Source organism: Bombina bombina, chromosome 5 (assembly GCF_027579735.1).
Source record: "Bombina bombina isolate aBomBom1 chromosome 5, aBomBom1.pri, whole genome shotgun sequence".
Taxonomy (NCBI): Eukaryota; Metazoa; Chordata; class Amphibia; order Anura; family Bombinatoridae; genus Bombina; species Bombina bombina.
Genome location: NC_069503.1, coordinates 746,686,801 through 746,704,497, shown reverse-complemented (window position 1 = coordinate 746,704,497; position 17,697 = coordinate 746,686,801). Strand labels below are relative to the sequence as shown.

Here is a 17,697-nt window from a genome sequence, read left to right as displayed (position 1 = left end):
GTGGCTCAGTGCATGGAAGTAATCGGCTTAATGGTAGCGGCGATGGACATAGTGCCATTCGCGCGCCTGCATCTCAGACCGCTGCAATTATGCATGCTCAGTCAGTGGAATGGGCATTACACAGATTTGTCCCCTCTACTAAATCTGGATCAGGAAACCAGAGATTCTCTTCTTTGGTGGTTATCTCGGGCCCATCTGTCCAAGGGTATGACCTTTCACAGACCAGATTGCACAATTGTAACAACAGATGCCAGCCTTCTAGGTTGGGGTGCAGTCTGGAACTCCCTGAAGGCTCAGGGTTCATGGACTCAGGAGGAGAAACTCTTCCCAATAAATATTCTGGAGTTAAGAGCAATATTCAATGCTCTTCTGGCTTGGCCTCAGCTAGCAACACTGAGGTTCATCAGATTTCAGTCGGACAACATCACGACTGTGGCTTACATCAACCATCAAGGGGGAACCAGGAGTTCCCTAGCAATGTCAGAAGTCTCCAAGATAATTCGCTGGGCAGAGACTCACTCTTGCCACCTGTCAGCAATCCATATCCCAGGTGTAGAGAACTGGGAGGCGGATTTTCTAAGTCGTCAGACTTTTCATCCGGGGGAATGGGAACTCCATCCGGAGGTGTTTGCTCAATTGGTTCTCCGTTGGGGCAAACCAGAATTGGATCTCATGGCGTCTCGCCAGAACGCCAAGCTTCCTTGTTACGGATCCAGGTCCAGGGACCCAGAAGCGGCACTGATAGATGCTCTAGCAGCGCCTTGGTTCTTCAACCTGGCTTATGTGTTTCCGCCATTTCCTCTGCTCCCTCGTCTGATTGCCAAAATCAAACAGGAAAGAGCATCTGTGATATTGATAGCGCCTGCGTGGCCATGCAGGACCTGGTATGCAGACCTAGTGGACATGTCATCATTTCCACCATGGTCTCTGCCTCTGAGACAAGACTTTCTAATACAAGGTACTTTCAATCATCCGAATCTACTTTCTCTGAGACTGACTGCATGGAGATTGAACACTTGATCCTATCAAAGCGTGGCTTCTCCGAGTCAGTAATTGATACCTTAATACAGGCATGAAAGCTTGTCACCAGGAAAATTTACCACAAGATATGGCGTAAATATCTTCATTGGTGTGAATCCAAGAATTACTCATGGAGTATGGTTAGGATTCCTAGGATATTGTCCTTCCTCCAAGAGGGTTTGGACAAAGGATTATCAGCTAGTTCTTTAAAGGGACAGATTTCTGCTCTGTCTATTCTTTTACACAAGCGTCTGGCAGAAGTTCCAGACGTTCAGGCATTTTGTCAGGCTTTAGTTAGAATTAAGCCTGTGTTTAAACCTGTTGCTCCTCCATGGAGCTTAAACTTGGTTCTTAAAGTTCTTCAAGGGGTTCCGTTTGAACCCCTTCATTCTATTGATATCAAACTTCTTTCATGGAAAGTTCTTTTTCTGATGGCTATTTCCTCGGCTCGAAGAGTCTCGGAGTTATCTGCCTTACATTGTGATTCTCCTTATCTGATCTTTCATTCAGATAAAGTTGTTCTGCGTACAAAACCTGGGTTTTTACCTAAGGTGGTTTCTAACAAGAATATCAATCAAGAGTTTGTTGTTCCATCATTATGTCATAATCCTTCTTCAAAGAAGTTTTACTTACAGGCTACTAAAGATTTTTGCCAAACATCTAACCTGTTTGTTGTTTACTCTGGACAGAGGAGAGGTCAGAAGGCCTCGGTAACCTCTCTTTCTTTTTGGCTTCGGAGTATAATCCGTTTAGCCTATGAGTCCTTATATTCTTCTATTCCCCACTGGGCTGGATATAAAGCCGCTAGGTATTTTTTGGATACTAGAGGAGAGAGCTATAAGAAACACACTGAATTTGTTATCAGGCTACTGGAATTTGTATTAAAAAATAATATTTTTATTTTTGATGGGAAATCGTTTTGCCAGCAGAGAGGTACAGCCACAGGTGTCACATGTGCCCCCACCTATGCTTGCCTACACTTAGGCCTTTGGTAAAAACAAGAGGTATTCTGCAGGCTGAGTGAATGGGTGAAGGCACATGTGGCACTAAGATATGTGGACAATGCCTTCATACTATGTAAAGGCAGTGTTGAAGAGGTTAACTTGTTTGTTGACTTTCTTAACCAAAATTCTCTGATCATTTTTCTAACTTTTGAGGTTAACAAGGTGGAAACCTCTTTCTTGGATCTTTTGATTAGGAAGCACAACAATGGCTTAACCACGGAGGTGTATAGAAAAGCCACAGCAACAAATAGTTGCACACTAAAAGCCATCATCCACAAGCTTTAAAGGATGGTATTCCTACGGGGCAGTTTCTGAGGCTCAAAAGAAACTGCTCCACAGAGGCATCCTTTGAAAGGCAAGCTGAGGAGATGGCATCCAGATTCAAGGCGAGGGGATACTCGACCAGGCAGATTAAGTGAGCTTGGATTAGAGCTAGGAAAAGCTCTAGGCAGGACCTATTGTTTAAAGAAAAACAAAAGGCAGAAGAGAACCCAGTCAGGATTATCACAACATTTAACAGCCATTGGGGTAAGATTAGATCAATCCTCCAAAAAAAACTGACATATTTTACAGGTGGATAGCTCCCAAGATGAGATTATCACAGACTACCCACGAATTACAGCAAAAAGGGCACTAACCCTCAGAGATAGCCTGGTTCACAGTGAGTATGAGAAAGGAACTCCTGCAAAAAAACTGGTTAACAGCTGCCCAGCCTAGAGTAGGTTGTAACCCTGTGGTAAATGTGTGTATTGCAGTAGCCTGGTGAAAACTAAAACATTTTTCATGGATGTGAATCACTTGTTTAAAATCAAACAATGGATTACCTGCAATAACACAGGGGTGATTTACCTTCTTTACTGCTCGTGTCCCCGTTTGTAAAAAGAAAGAAAGAATTTCGGAACACAAAAACAGCATTAAAAATACAAACATTGATAGCCCCATTGGGAGACATTTTCTGGATAAAAAAAAAATGTTAAAAATAGGAGGAGAGGAGGCAATGCTGACAGGTTGCTGTTTCAGAAAGAAGCAAAGTGGATATACAGTGGGGCAAAAAAGTATTTAGTCAGCCACCAATTGTGCAAGTTCTCCCACTTAAGAAGATGAGAGAGGCCTATAATTTTCATCATAGGTATACCTCAACTATGAGAGACAAAATGTGGAAACAAATCCAGACAATCACATTGTCTGATTTGGAAAGAATGTATTTGCAAATTATGGTGGAAAATAAGTATTTGGTCAATATCAAAAGTTCATCTCAATACTTTGTTATATATCCTTTGTTGGCAATTTAAAAGGTCAAACGTTTTCTGTAAGTCTTCACAAGGTTGTCACACACTGTTGCTGGTATGTTGGTCCATTCCTGCATGCAGATCTCCTCTAGAGCAGTGATGTTTTGGAACTGTCGCTGGGCAACACAGACTTTCAACTCTCTCCAAAGGTTTTCTATGGGGTTGAGATCTGGAGACTGGCTAGGCCACTCCAGGACCTTGAAATGCTTCTTACGAAGCCATTCCTTCGTTGCCCGGGCGGTGTGTTTGGGATCATTGTCATGCTGAAAGACCCAGCCACATTTCATCTTCAATGCCCTTGCTGATGGAAGGAGGTTTGCACTCAAAATCTCACGATACATGGCCCCATTCATTCTTTCATGTACATGGATCAGTCGACCTGTTCCCTTTGCAGAGAAACAGCCTCAAGCATGATGTTGCCACCCCCATGCTTCACAGTAGGTATGGTGTTCTTTGGTTGCAACTCAGCATTCTCTCTCCTCCAAACACGACTAGTTGTGTTTCTTCCAAACAGTTCTACTTTGGTTTCATCTGACCATATGACATTCTCCCAATCCGCTTCTGGATCATCCAAATGCTCTCTAGCATACTTCAGACGGGCCCGGACATGTACTGGCTTAAGCAGTGGGACACGTCTGGCACTGCAGGATCTGAGTCCCTGGCAGCGTAATGTGTTACTGATGGTAGCCTTTGTTGCATTGGTCCCAGCTCTCTGCAGGTCATTCACTAGGTCCCCCTGTGTGGTTCTGGGATGTTTGCTCACCATTCTTGTGATCTTTTTGACCCCACGGGGTGAGATCTTGTGTGGAGTCCCAGATTGAGGGAGATTATCAGTGGTCTTGTATGTCTTCCATTTTCTAATTATTGCTCCCACAGTTGATTTCTTCACACCAAGCTGCTTGCCTATTGCAGATACAGTCTTCCCAGCCTGGTGCATGTCTACAATTTTGTTTCTGGTGTCCTTCGACAGCTCTTTGGTCTTCACCATAGTGGAGTTTGGAGTGTGACTGTTTGAGCTTGTGGACAGGTGTCTTTTATACTGATAACAAGTTCAAACAGGTGCCATTAATACAGGTAATGAGTGGAGGACAGAGGAGCCTCTTAAAGAAGAAGATACAGGTCTGTGAGAGCCAGAAATCTTGCTTGTTTGTAGGTGACCAAATACTTATTTTCCACCATATTATGCAAATAAATTCTTTGCAAATCAGACAATGTGATTGTCTGGATTTGTTTCCACATTTTGTCTCTCATAGTTGAGGTATACCTATGATGAAAATAACAGGTTTTAAATGCCATGTTCAGAATAGGCAACTGTAACGTTTAACTTGTTATACTATACCCAAGTTGTAACAATGTAACTTTGCTTTTAAGTAATTTTGTTGCAATAGACCCTGTGATGTTCTATTTAAGCACTGTGTGTCAACGCAAGAGGTATCTGACGAAGCCCCGTGCCAGCCCACAAGGGGAAGGGTGAAATGTGTCATCAGTCCGCAGTGGAGAGTTCTCCTGTTTGAGTGTTACCTGGTTTCCTGTGTACCGTGCTCCCCATTACCTTTGGAAAGTTGTCGACAGCCTGGATCTGCCTACATGTGAGGTTGGAAGTGAGCTCAAACACAGCTCAGGGATTGCCGCTATCTTTGGGACCTATCAGCATAGTACGGCCAGTATTATCTAGCACATTTGGATCACAGTTTGGATCAGAAGCTGGCGTTTGGCAGTAACATCTGGTAATTAAGGCTTTACACATTTGTGGACTGGCTTCATGCTCATAGCATTTCTCTGGATCCGTAAATGAATCATTTCTGTAATTACTAGTGTGGGACTGTCAGGCTCCACCTCTCTTCGGCTTTTAGGTTTGAGTGTGCGTTTGCACTTTGAGCTCAAACAGCTGTAAGAACCTTTTATTGCATTAACGTGAATCTTTGGAAAGGATTATCATCAGGTTCCCTAATAAAGTCCCACGGTTTACAATATCATTTGTATGCCGACGACACCCAAATCTACTTCTCTGCACCAGACCTATCTCCTTCCTTGCTAACCCGTGTCACTTACTGTCTTTCTCACATTTCTAACTGGATGTCCTCTCACTACCTCAAGCTAAATCTCTCCAAAACTGAGCTCCTTATTTTCCCCCCTTCTTCTAAACTCTCCACCCCCAATCTCTCTATAACTGTCGACAACTCCATCATTACCCCTACCCCGCATGCCCGATGTCTCGTGGGTCACATTTGACTCAGATCTTTCTTTCACTCCTCACATTCAGTCATTGGCTAAAGCTTGCTGCTTCCACCTTAAAAACATCTCTAAAATTAGACACTTCCTTACACAAGACACAACTAAGATTTTAATCCACTCTCTCATTCTTTCCCGCCTCAATTACTGCAACTCTGTCCTCTCTGGTCTCCCCACCTGCCGCCTAGCTCCTTTACAATCCATAATGAATGCCTCTGCTAGACTCATCTTCCTTACACGTCACTCTTCATCTGCTGCACCTCTCTGCCAATCTCTTCACTGGCTTCCTCTTGCCTCTAGGATCAAACACAAAATTCTCATTCTGACATACAAAGTCCTCAACTGCACTGCTCCTCCCTATATCTCAGACCTTGTCTCCAGATACTCTCCCTCCCGTCCCCCTCGCTCTGCTCACGACCTCCTACTCTCCTCCTCTCTTGTCACCTCATCACACTCCCGTTTACAGGACTTCTCCAGATTGGCTTCCATCTTGTGGAACTCTCTGCCTTGCTCCACAAGACTCTCTTCTAGTTTTAAAAGCTTCAAGTGCTCCCTAAAGACTCTACTGTTCAGGGATGCATACAACCTACGCTAACCTTTCTTTATACCAGTTCCTCTCCTCCATTGCTATCCCCTGAACCCCCTTAGCATGTACGCCTAAGGGTCCAGCTGTTTGTAGATCACCTTCTTAAGAGCTGACTACAACAGTGCAACTCTTGGCAGGGCCCTCTACCCATTTGATCCCTATAATTGTTTTGTTGTACTCCGCCTTTGTTTATAGCGCTGCGGAATCTGTTGGCCCTCTACAAATAACCGATAATAATAAAATAATAAATAATAATCAACAGGGCGTGCAAAATCACTAAGTTCCCTCTTATCTGCAGAGACTTTGTGTTGTATATTTCTGAATATCCTATGAGGTGTACACCTAGGCAATACTAGTTCTGGTCTTTGATATTGAACCTGATAATGTTGATAAGTTTGATTGTGGTATACCCTGCTTTATTTAAACACTATACACTGTGAGTAATCTCTTGGTGGATGTCTCCACTGTACTTGTCTTCCACTGTTTTAAACCTTAAAGGGACATGAAACCCACATTTTTTAATTCATGATTCAGATAGGGAATACAATTTTAAACAACTTTCTATTTTACTTCTATTATCTAATTTGTTTCATTCTCTTGGTATCATTTGTTGAAGGAGCAGCAATGCACTACTGGTTTCTAACTGAACACATGGGTGAGCCAATCACAATCAAAATATATATGCAGCCACCAATCAACCATTAGAACCTAGGTTCTCTGCTGCTCATGAGCGTGTCTAGATAAACCTTCCAGCAAAGGATAACAAGAGAAGGAAGCAAATTAGATAATAGAAGTAAATTGGAAAGTTGTTTAAAATTATATTCTAGATAAACCTTCCAGCAAAGGATAACAAGAGAAGGAAGCAAATTAGATAATAGAAGTAAATTGGAAAGTTGTTTAAAATTATATATGCAGCCACCAATCAACCATTAGAACCTAGGTTCTCTGCTGCTCATGAGCGTGTCTAGATAAACCTTCCAGCAAAGGATAACAAGAGAAGGAAGCAAATTAGATAATAGAAGTAAATTGGAAAGTTGTTTAAAATTATATTCTCTATCTGAATCATAAAGGAAATTTTTTGGATTTCATGTCCCTTTAAATAGTTTTTGTGCAGCCTGTGTCACTCTTTGGCTTTTTGTATCTATAGCATAAGCCCTTCTTTGAATGGTGAGTGCTGCCAATTTTTCAATTTATTTATATATATATATATATATATACACACACATATATATATACTGTATATATATATATATATATATATATATATATATATATATACATATACATATACATCTTCAGATGTATATGTCCAAAGCACTTATAAATTTTTTGTACAATATTTTTTTAATCATTTTTTGTAGATGGTTTAACTGTAACTGTACTTTGTAATGTATTTTAGATGTGTTATGAGACCCTTTTTTGTTTCAAAAAACAGTTAACCAGAACTCTTAGGAAGCGTTAACTCGAGGAGTGTAACTTGAATTACGCTCAAGCAATTGCGTTTTACTTTCAACTTGTAATAAGAACGATAAACCCCAACCAGTGCAAACACCCGTGATAAACCCCTTGCCGCTCGCACGCGCTCCACTTGTAATCTGGTTCTTAGTGTTTAATGTCCCTTTAATATTGACATAGTGATGTGCAGTCACTAGAGGCAGGTGAGACAGGGCTTCACCTCTCATATGGGCAAAAATATATATTTTTTTATTGGCTTTTAAAAAAAAATTGCAATTTTTCTTTACAGCATTTTTTTTCCACAGCTACATGTTGTGCAATGGAGAGGCACAAGCAGGTCTGCCCTCCATTACACAACATGCTGCGCCACCTACTGGATGAAAGTGGTTAAGATCATTGCATGGCCCATAAGTGCTTATTTGAGGCAGGCCTCTTTGGGACTGAACCAATCCAGTGAGAGGCATCAGTCAGGGGAACTTAGGGTTGGGGCTGGATGTTAAATCATATAAAACAAAACAAAAACGGAAAAAAACTACTTTAGTTTATGTTGTTGCTGCCTTGTTCAGCTGTAAGCTTTGATTCGATAAAAAAGAGAGTTCTGTACTCCCCCCTCCAAGTGCAGTGGAATGTTCCACTGTCACTTCCTTACAGAGCAGAAAGAGATGCAGACTTGCAGAGAGCAGTGTTTTAGCCACATTTTATTGATTTAAGTTCTGCAACCTTAGATTTTGCTGAAAGGGATGCTGTTAGTGAAAATGATAATTTAATGAATGTGGTTTAGTGTTTTTTTGTTTTTTTACTCTTTTACAGCAGTTTAAGGATCGTTTTTGTATTATGTTTACTCAAACTTTACACCCACTACCTAAGCAGCTTGCCTCTGTACTGCACACTAGTTTATAACCTCATTCTCTTTCAGAACTCTCTGTAGCTCTGCAACTGTGTATTCTCACTCCATTATCTTACTATTATGCTGTTTGTATGGATGAGTTGTTATTTCACAAGAGTAAGCTAGACCAAAAGCATGGTAATGTAAAATGAAACCAAGCAGTTTAGAATGAGTTATAGCAAATATTCTCCATGGCTCCTGTAGCTATAGTATTTCATTTAAACCAGGGATTCCTTATGTGTATGTTGGACAACCCTGATGTAGACAACAAATAATAATTTATTAATGCTCCCATTTATATGTGCTGTTCTGTTTCATATATTTAAAATAGATTGTAGACTATTAGCATTTGATAGTTACTTAAAATATTACTTAAGCATTCAGTGGTGCCTCCCCCATTTCAGTGTTCCCTCTCCCATTTCAGTGTTCCCTATCCCCCTCTGTCTCTCTCTCTCCCCTCTGTCTCTCTCTCTCTCTCTCTCCCCTCTGTGTCTCTCTCTCTCCCCTCTGTGTCTCGCTCTCCCCTCTGTCTCTCTCCCCTATGTCTCTCTCTCCCCTCTGTCTCTCTCTCTTGCCCCCCTCTATCTCTCTTTTGCCCCCCTCTATCTATCTCTCTCTCTCCCCTCTGTCTCTCTCTCCCCTCTGTCTCTCTCGCCCCCTCTGTCTCTCTCTCCCCTCTGTCTCTCTCTCCCCTCTGTCTCTCTCTCTCCCCTCTGTCTCTCTCTCCCCTCTGTCTCTCTCTCCCCTCTGTCTCTCTCTCTCCCCCTCTGTCTCTCTCTCTCTCTCTCCCCTCTTTCTCTCTCTCTCCCCTCTGTCTCTCTCTCTCTCCCCTCTGTCTCTCTCTCTCTCCCCTCTGTCTCTGTCTCTCTCTCTCTCCCCTCTGTCTCTCTCTCTCCCCCTCTGTCTCTCTCTCTCTCCAATCTGTCTCTCTCTCTCTCCCCTCTGTCTCTCTCTCCCCTCTATATCTCTCTCTCTCTCCCCTCTGTCTCTCTCTCTCTCTCCCCTCTGTTTCTCTCTCCCCCCTTTGTGTCTCTCTCTCTCCCCTCTGTGTCTCTCTCTCTCTCCTCTCTGTGTGTCTCTCTCTCCCCTCTGTGTCTCTCTCTCTCCCCTCTGTCTCCCCTCTGTCTCTCCCCTCTGTGTCTTTGTCTCTCCCCTCTTTCTCTCTGTCTCTCCCCTCAGTGTGTGTCTCTCTCTATCCATCTCTCTTTCTCTATCCGTCTGTCTCTCTCTCTCTCTCCCACTCCCTCTGTCTCTCCTTATGTGTTGTTCTCCCCCATGGTCTCTTTCTCTCTCTGTCTCTCTTCCTCCCCCTCTGACTCTCTCATCACTTATGTGTCTCTCTAACCGTCTGTGTGATTGTGTCTTTCTCTCTAACCCTCTGTGTGTCTCTCTCCCCCCCTCTCCCTCTCCCCCCCCCCCCTCTCCCTCATCCCTCTCTCCCTCTCCCCCCCCCCCCCGAGTGCTTTTCTGTGTTTTGGTCTACCTTTTATTTATTTAATTAATGAATTGGTGGTGCCATCTGAGGAGGTGGCTTTATTTAAAGGGGTGGGGTCAAGCGCCCCACCATCTTTAAATTTCACCAGCTGCCACTGGATCAAGACATTTTTATATTTACAGAATAATGAAGGAATCTTTAACCCCTTAAGGACCAGCGACGTACCCTGTATGTCACTGGCCTTTTTTTGGGACTTGATTGTTTTATAGCGCGGTCTTGCCATCAGCGTTGAGACTGCTCTATTCCACAAAGCCTGCTGGAGGGAGAGTATTAATAGCGTCTTCTTGCTAGACTTGTGCTATTATGTCCTGAAAAAACCCTTAATGACCAGTGACATACAGGGTATATTGTGGTCATTAAGGGGTTAAGCATAATTTGCAGCATTCAAGTAAAAAGTATGTTTTAAACATATTTTAATGGGCCTGGATTTCTAGATCTCATAATCAGAGCAAGCATTTTGTTATCTGGCAAGAGTTTCTGTTACAATCTTTTAGACTAAAATCAGATGTTTACTAAGTTGACCAGTTTTCCAAGACACCATTTAAAGGGACATGAAACCCATGTTTTCTTTCATGATTTAGAAAGAGCATGCAATTTGAAATAACTTTCCAATTTACATCTAATATCTAATTTTCTTCATTCTTTTGATATCCTTTGTTGAAAATCATATCTAAATATGCTCAGTAGCTGCTTATTGGTGGCTGCACATAGATACCTCATGCGATTGGCTCACCCATGTGCATTGCTATTTCTTCAACAAAGGATATCTAAAGAATGAAGGTGTATCCTAGCCACTGCCTCACCAGCCTCTGACGTCACCACACGTCACTAAGTGGAATGAGACTCACTAGGTAAGCAGAGCTGGTAGACAAGATATTCTGATAAATAGCCATCAAATCAATATAGTTTATGTGGTAGTGTTGGGTGGATGCTGGTTGTAAGTTATGCTAGTGATAACAAATAGTCTAGAAGCTGGACAAGTAAAACCATTCAAACCACTTGCACATCTGAATAGTATTGATGCCATTATTAATGTCTGTTGCATTTCCTGCACAAACTGTTTTGTTTGTTTGTTTTGCAGAATGGAGTATGCTTTATGTCACTGTATTAACTTTTACTTTGGTGGCCTTCATAATGGGAATCACTTGGGTCTGCATCTGTTGCTGCAAAAGGTAAAACTACTAAAATAAAACAACTTTTAAATGAAACTCAGTTAATTTTGGCAGGGTTCAGAGATTACCACTGACCTTCTGGTTGGGAACAATTAAGAAATTTAAGTAGTTAAGTATGGATATGAATGTTTCCCTCTATTACTGTATTTAACATCAATCACAAGGGGGGAACCACCATTGGTGTAGCAGGTGCAGTTGCACCAGGTCCCAAGTGTTGGGGACCCATGGCAGCTGGTCTATCCATAGTCTTGTGCAGAATGTGTACAATACTAATGCAGGGGAGACTTTTATAAGTGCAGAATGCAGGTAAATCTATCGACCTATCCTTAAATTATTATACAGATCAGCATGTATATTATTACTATTGCTTATTACTTAGTTACCTTCGGGGGACCCAAAAAACATTTGCTCCAGGACCTTGTGTTGAGTAATTCCAATACTGATGGAGAGGACTAGTAATTGTGTTCACTGTTTTCTGTCTTGCATTTAAAAATGGTAGTTTTTAAACATTACAAACATTTATGGTGCACTTTTCTCATGTGATGTTGCAATAAAAATGTAATGTTTCCTTAAAAGTTTTGCTCTATCCATATATCAGAGTGTTGGCTTGGTAGCTAAACAGCTTTCAGAGCCCCCTCCAGTCTCCAGCATTAACAATATTTATTTCCTATATGTCTGATTGTCTATCGTTCACTCATATCTCTGTTTTTGGATGAATCAACTGCACAGACCTGTTTAAGCTAGAGAGTCAGAAATGGGCTTTTACTGAAAATCATCTAGTGTATCCCACTTCTTGTACAACATGAAACTATTATAACCTAAAAGTGAATTACCCTTGCTGCAAAATGAATAAAATATTGTGAATTACCCTTGCTGCAAAATGAATAAAATATTTATAAACATTAAAGCACATATTATCATTCAAAAATGTAAGACACTATTTTGAGTGTGATAAAGAAAATCCCTTTAACATTGAATCCAGTAAAATGTAAACAAATATATATCAACTCAGTTGAAAACACCTAAAATTACAAATTACTTGTGTTTATTATTATTACTATCCATAACTTAAAAAATATTTTTTTGTTTGTTAAAAAATAGTTATTGGTTTTACACATAGATATAAAATTCAAAATAGATATAAAGAACAATGAACAATCAAACTGTTTATATATAAAAGTGTAATATGTTCTAATTCCATCATTAACTAGCAGGCTTCTCAAACCTCCTCTTCTTTACATACATTATACAACTTAAAGATCTTGTGCAGATTCAGTAGAGGAAGTGTCCAGAACCTTAAATCCGATCTAAGAGTAACTTTAACATAGGGTAGTTCCTGAAATTAGAGTCCCTGAAAATATAAATCTATGTTAACATACAAAACTATTACCATATGCAATAAAGGGTAAGGCAAAAGGGTCATATATAGACACTTCAGGAGGTGGTACACCCTTAAGACAACATCTCTGTATCATCAGCTGAAGGGAAATAAATATTGAATAACCAGTGAAATAAGATATAAATTTGGAAAAATATGAAATGGAAAAAGAAGAAAGAACAGGAATATTAAAAATAGTTATAAGGAACCACAATCAAAAAGTAGAGAATTGTCAATTACCAGTGGGTGTGCATTCTGAGGCCAATTATCTTTAAATTCTTAGTCAGTGGTGAGGTCCTCAGTCCAATATTCATTTTTTCTTTGTGTCTCTCTATATTATGTCTATTATTGCTTACTCTCAACACCTTCTATGGCTCCTATTTTCTAGTGCCGTTTATCCTCCCATATAATCCAATCAATCCTCTGTGTTATCAAGAAAGTTCAAAGTAAGATCTGACATTTGGTAATACAACCTAATTTCTTTCATGTAATTGGCAAGAGTCCATGTGCTAGTGACGTATGGGATATACATTCCTACCAGGAGTGGGCAAAGTTTCCCAAACCTCAAATGCCTATAAATACACCCCTTACCACACCCACAATTCAGTTTTACAAACTTTGCCTCCTATGGAAGTGGTGAAGTAAGTTTATGCTTGATTTTTATGATTTCTTCTATGAGAAGCGCTTCTAAGCATTCTGAAGCCCAATTCCTCTTAGAGTACAGTGTTTGTCAGAGGGATGTAAAGAGAAATCGTCTATTGATTTTATGGTTTCCCTCACAGGAAATCTTTTCAAGGGTTCTCTGTTATCGGTCGTAAGGATTCATCTCCTACCTCCCTTTTCAGATCGATGATATACTCTTATATACCATTACCTCTGCTGATAGTTTTCAGTACTGGTTTGGCTATCTGCTTTGCGTGGATGGGTGTCTTTCGGTAAGTATGTATCTTTATTTAAGACACTCTCAGCTATGGTTTGGTGCTTTATGTATAAATATAAAGTTTTAAATATATGTATTTTACTTATATTTGCCATGAGTCAGGTCTATGTATATTTCCCTTTTGCAGTGTAAACAGTTTCAGTATAGGAATCATGTTGGGATCCTTTTTCTAATTTCGCGGGCAGATCTAGGCTCGCGAGGGCGCAAAATGCTGTTTTTTATTGCGTCATTCTTGACGCTAAATTTTCTGGCCTGAAGTTGCGCCTTTGATGGTGCAAATTTCGGCATTTCCTGCGTCTTTGTTGACGCTAGTTGACGCTAGTTGTTTTGGCACGAAATTGCGTTTGTTATGACGCAAATTGTGTCATTTCCTGGTGTTAGTTTTGCTCAAAAAATTTTTAACTTCTTTTTGCGTAATGTGTCATTCTTGGCGCCAACATTTTAGTTATTTTACCCCTCTCCTCTATTGCTTGCTGTTTTCATAATCTTTGAAAGCTATTATGCCTGCTTTTGTTTTTCTCTACTAAAACTGTTACATTTTGGAAATTTAATATTTTCCATTTGGTTTAGTGACAGGTTATGAATCTTTTCAAAGGTTCTTGGTGCCCTTCTTTCTGTCTTTTTAGCTTAAATCTTTTCTTTTATTAAAGCTGGACAAATAGCTCAGCATGCTAATGCACTGTGGCTAAGCTCTGTAGCAACCTTAGGGTTGCAGGTTAGATTTCTGGCGAGGTTCATTCAGCCTTTCATCCTTACGAGGTTGATTAAATGAGCAGCATCTTCAGTCCCTTACGGGTGATTAGTTACGCTTTACAAGTACCCAATACATACATATGAAAGAGCAGTATTCAAATATATGGGCTTTTCTTTTTGTGGAATCCTTCATGAATAATCTAAGTTTTGTTTCTTCAAGACATGGTTAGATGATTTAATTTACCTAAGAGTTTTGTGATTCCTCAGACAAGGGTCACTTACTTTTGGGTTTCTAGATGGATTCTGTGTTCATGTCTTTGTCTTGATCGGACATAAGTCAATTGTAAGTGACGTTAGCCTGTCTAACTTACAGTCTAGCACATTTTTTTCAGTGGCTATGTGCATGAAAGTTTTAGGTCTCATAACAGAAGCATCGGGCGTGGTTCCCTTTGCTAGTTTTTCTCTGAGATCTCTTTTTGCTTTGCATACTGAATCAATAATACAGGGTTTGTTTTTAGATATCACAGTTGATATTTTTAAATCCTAACACTCTACTCTCTCTGTTTTGGTGATTAGTCTATCATCTTTTTATTCAGGGATCCTACTTTTGTTCATCCTTCCTGGACTGTATTCTTAATAGATGCAAATCTTACAGGTTGTGGAGCTGTCTAAGGGTCTTTTGACAGCACAAGGGGTTTGGAAGAGGCGAGGTTTCCAATCAATATTTTAGAACTCCTTACTATTTTTCAGAGCTCTTTCAGGCTTGGCCTCTTTGAGGAGAGAACTTTTTCATTTTTTGCTTTCAGACAGACAATATCACAACTGTGGCATATGTCAATCAACAATAGGTACTCATAGTTACTTAGCAATTAAGAAGTATTTTGAATACGTTCTTAGATGGTTTTCATCTCCTTTTTATTTTCTACGATTTTAGACATTTATTTGGGAGGTGGATTATCTCAGCCGTCAGTCTTTACATCCGGGAGAGTGGTGTCTCTATACAGATGTGTCTTCTCAATTTCTCAGGTACCTTTTCTGGTCCAGGGTTCCTCAGGTGGAGATGGTGGATGCATTAGCAGTGTCTTGGTTTTGCAACCTGACTACATCTTTCCACCTCTGTTTTTTTCTTCCAAAGGTGATTTCCAAGATCATATTGGAACAGTGCCATGTGTTTCTGATAGCATCAGCATGGCCTCACAGGTTTGGTATATGGATCTTGTTTGGATGTCCAGTTGCCATCCTTGGCTGCTTTCTCTTTGGCCAGACCTCTTATTTTAGGGGCTATTTTTCCATCAGGATCTCAAATTTCTAATTTGGGGGTATGGAAATTGATTAGTGTTTAGTCATAGAAGTTTCTCTGACTCAGTTTTTATCGCTATGTTGCAGGCTGATAAGTCTGTTCCAAGAAACATGTATTATCAGGTTTGGAAAAGCTATATTTTATAGTGTTCTTCTCTTAAATTATCTTGGCATTCTTTTAGAATTCCTAGGATTTTTCAGTTTCTTTAGGTATGTTTGCCTTCAAAAATTTTTGAAGGGACAAAAATCTGATCTTTTTGTTTTATTTCCTAGATAGATTGTTTAAACTTCCTGATATTCACTGTTTTGTTCAGGCTTTTTTGATTTGTATCAAGCCTGTTCATTTATTAATTCTTCTTTTTGGAGTCTTAATTTGGTTCAAGGATTTTGTAGGCTCTTTCTTTAGAGCTTATATTTTCTTTTAAGATTATCAACTTTCTTGGAAAGTATTGTTTCTTTTGGCTATCTCTTCTGCTAGAAGAGTTTCTGATTTATCAGCTCTCTATTCTTTGTCTCCTTATCTGATTTTTTCATCTAGATAAGTTGTTTTGTCAACTTCTTTTTTTCCTAAGGTTGTGCATATGAACAATATTTGTGGTGAATTTGTTGTTCCTTCCTTGTTTTCTAATCCTAAAGAATTCTTTGAGTGTTCTTTACATCCGTTGGATGTGGTAAGAGCTTGTAATTCTTTATCAAGGTTATTAGGATTTCAGAAGACTTCTAGTCTATTTGTTGTTTTCCGGTTTCAGAAAAGGTTAGAAAGCCTCTGCCATTTCTTTGGCATCCTCGTTAAAGCTTTTGTTTTTCAAGGCTTATTTGGAGGCTGGGTAGGTTCCGCCTCAGAGATTTACAGCTCTTTCTGCTAAATTCAGTCGCCATTTTTTGGGCTTTTTCAGAGTGAAGCTTAAGATGATCAATTTGCAAAGCAGTATTTTGTTCTTCTTTGCATACTTTTGTTGTTTTTACCATTTTAATGTATTTTGCTTTTCTTTCTAATGACACAGTGAGTCCACGGATCATCTTAATTACTGTTGGGAATATCACTCCTGACCAGCAGGAGGAGGCAAAGAGCACCACAGCAAAAGCTGTTAAATACCACTCCCCCTACCCACAATCCCCAGTCATTGTCTTTGCTTGTATCAGTTGCAAGGAGGGGTAAACTTAGGTGTCTCAATCAAGAATTTGTTATTTTTTAAGCAGGTTTTCTTTGGGGTTTAGCCGTAGTCCATGTCAGTCTCTTAAGTAGAGAAAGTGGTGGCTTTTAAGCATTTGGGAACTTGTGGGGTATAATCCCCACTGAGCCTCCCAAGTAATTTCATGCTGCCCTTGGTTGAAAGTATGAGTAAGTTTACTCAGCCTTTTCTTTTTTCCACAGGTCCATGGGAGCAAGGAAGCCCCTCTCATACCAAGTGAGCTGTCCTGCTGTCAAACAGATTTTGGAGGTTAATGCCTATTTCTTTCCCTGTTTTGATATAGGAGAATTTGGCACTTTGACAGTTAATTCTGTCTAAATATACAATCAGCCTTCTAGGTTTCCAGTTTATTGTATGGCAGTTTTGCAGGCACTGGGAATGTTTGGCTCAGTTTATTATGTTTTGACTTTGGTGTACATGTTTTTTGTTTGTGTATTAATGGCTACCGGGAGGTTTGTTAGGTCACACCCACAATAGGCGGGCTTATCTGAGATAGCAAGGGTGTTTTTGGTGCCCTTTTAGCTGTTTCCTGTTGTTCCAGGATGTTGCAGCTCTGTTGCATAGCTCCTTAGAGGTGGTTCAGCTCTTCTCTCCGGTGCGGCTTTATGAGGGTCCGGATCATTTTCTGACTTTGTTTCCGGCAGCAAGGAGGTCAAGTAGGCATCTCAGCAGAGCTTGCTGAGGTGTGGAGGTTGCCTGTTGTTTTTTTGTGTGGGACTGTTGCTCTGTTTATATTTAAGTTTCTGTCTGAATTTCAGGGACTATAACGTTTGTGTCTTTTTTTGCATTCATTTTGTGAAAAATTGTTGCTGCAAGATTTATTGTGCAGTTTATTTAAGGATTTTCTAGTTTTAAAAAAAAAAAAAAGTCTGTTTAAAATTTAAAGGGACAGTAACTTTTTTGTTTCATTAAAATTCTGATTTGAACTTTTTTATTGATTAAGGTTTTTTCCTTTGGAATAAGATGGACCAAGAGACCCTGCAAGCTGTTGCTTGTTCTCAATGTTTAAATACTAATATTGAGCCTCCTATCCCTTTTTGTTCCTCTTGTATTGA

At 40.0% G+C, this 17,697-nt stretch overlaps 1 protein-coding gene across 1 annotated transcript in view; it reads left to right on the top strand.

The window, feature by feature from the left end:
* The window catches only part of KIAA0319 (KIAA0319 ortholog), a 364,526-nt gene that overhangs the window by 277,131 nt on the left and 69,698 nt on the right, over positions 1–17,697 (top strand). Inside the window, exon 17 of the mRNA XM_053714803.1 lies at positions 11,049–11,139. Coding sequence (XP_053570778.1) covers positions 11,049–11,139 — 91 coding nt within the window. The remainder of the gene's footprint in view (positions 1–11,048; positions 11,140–17,697) is intronic.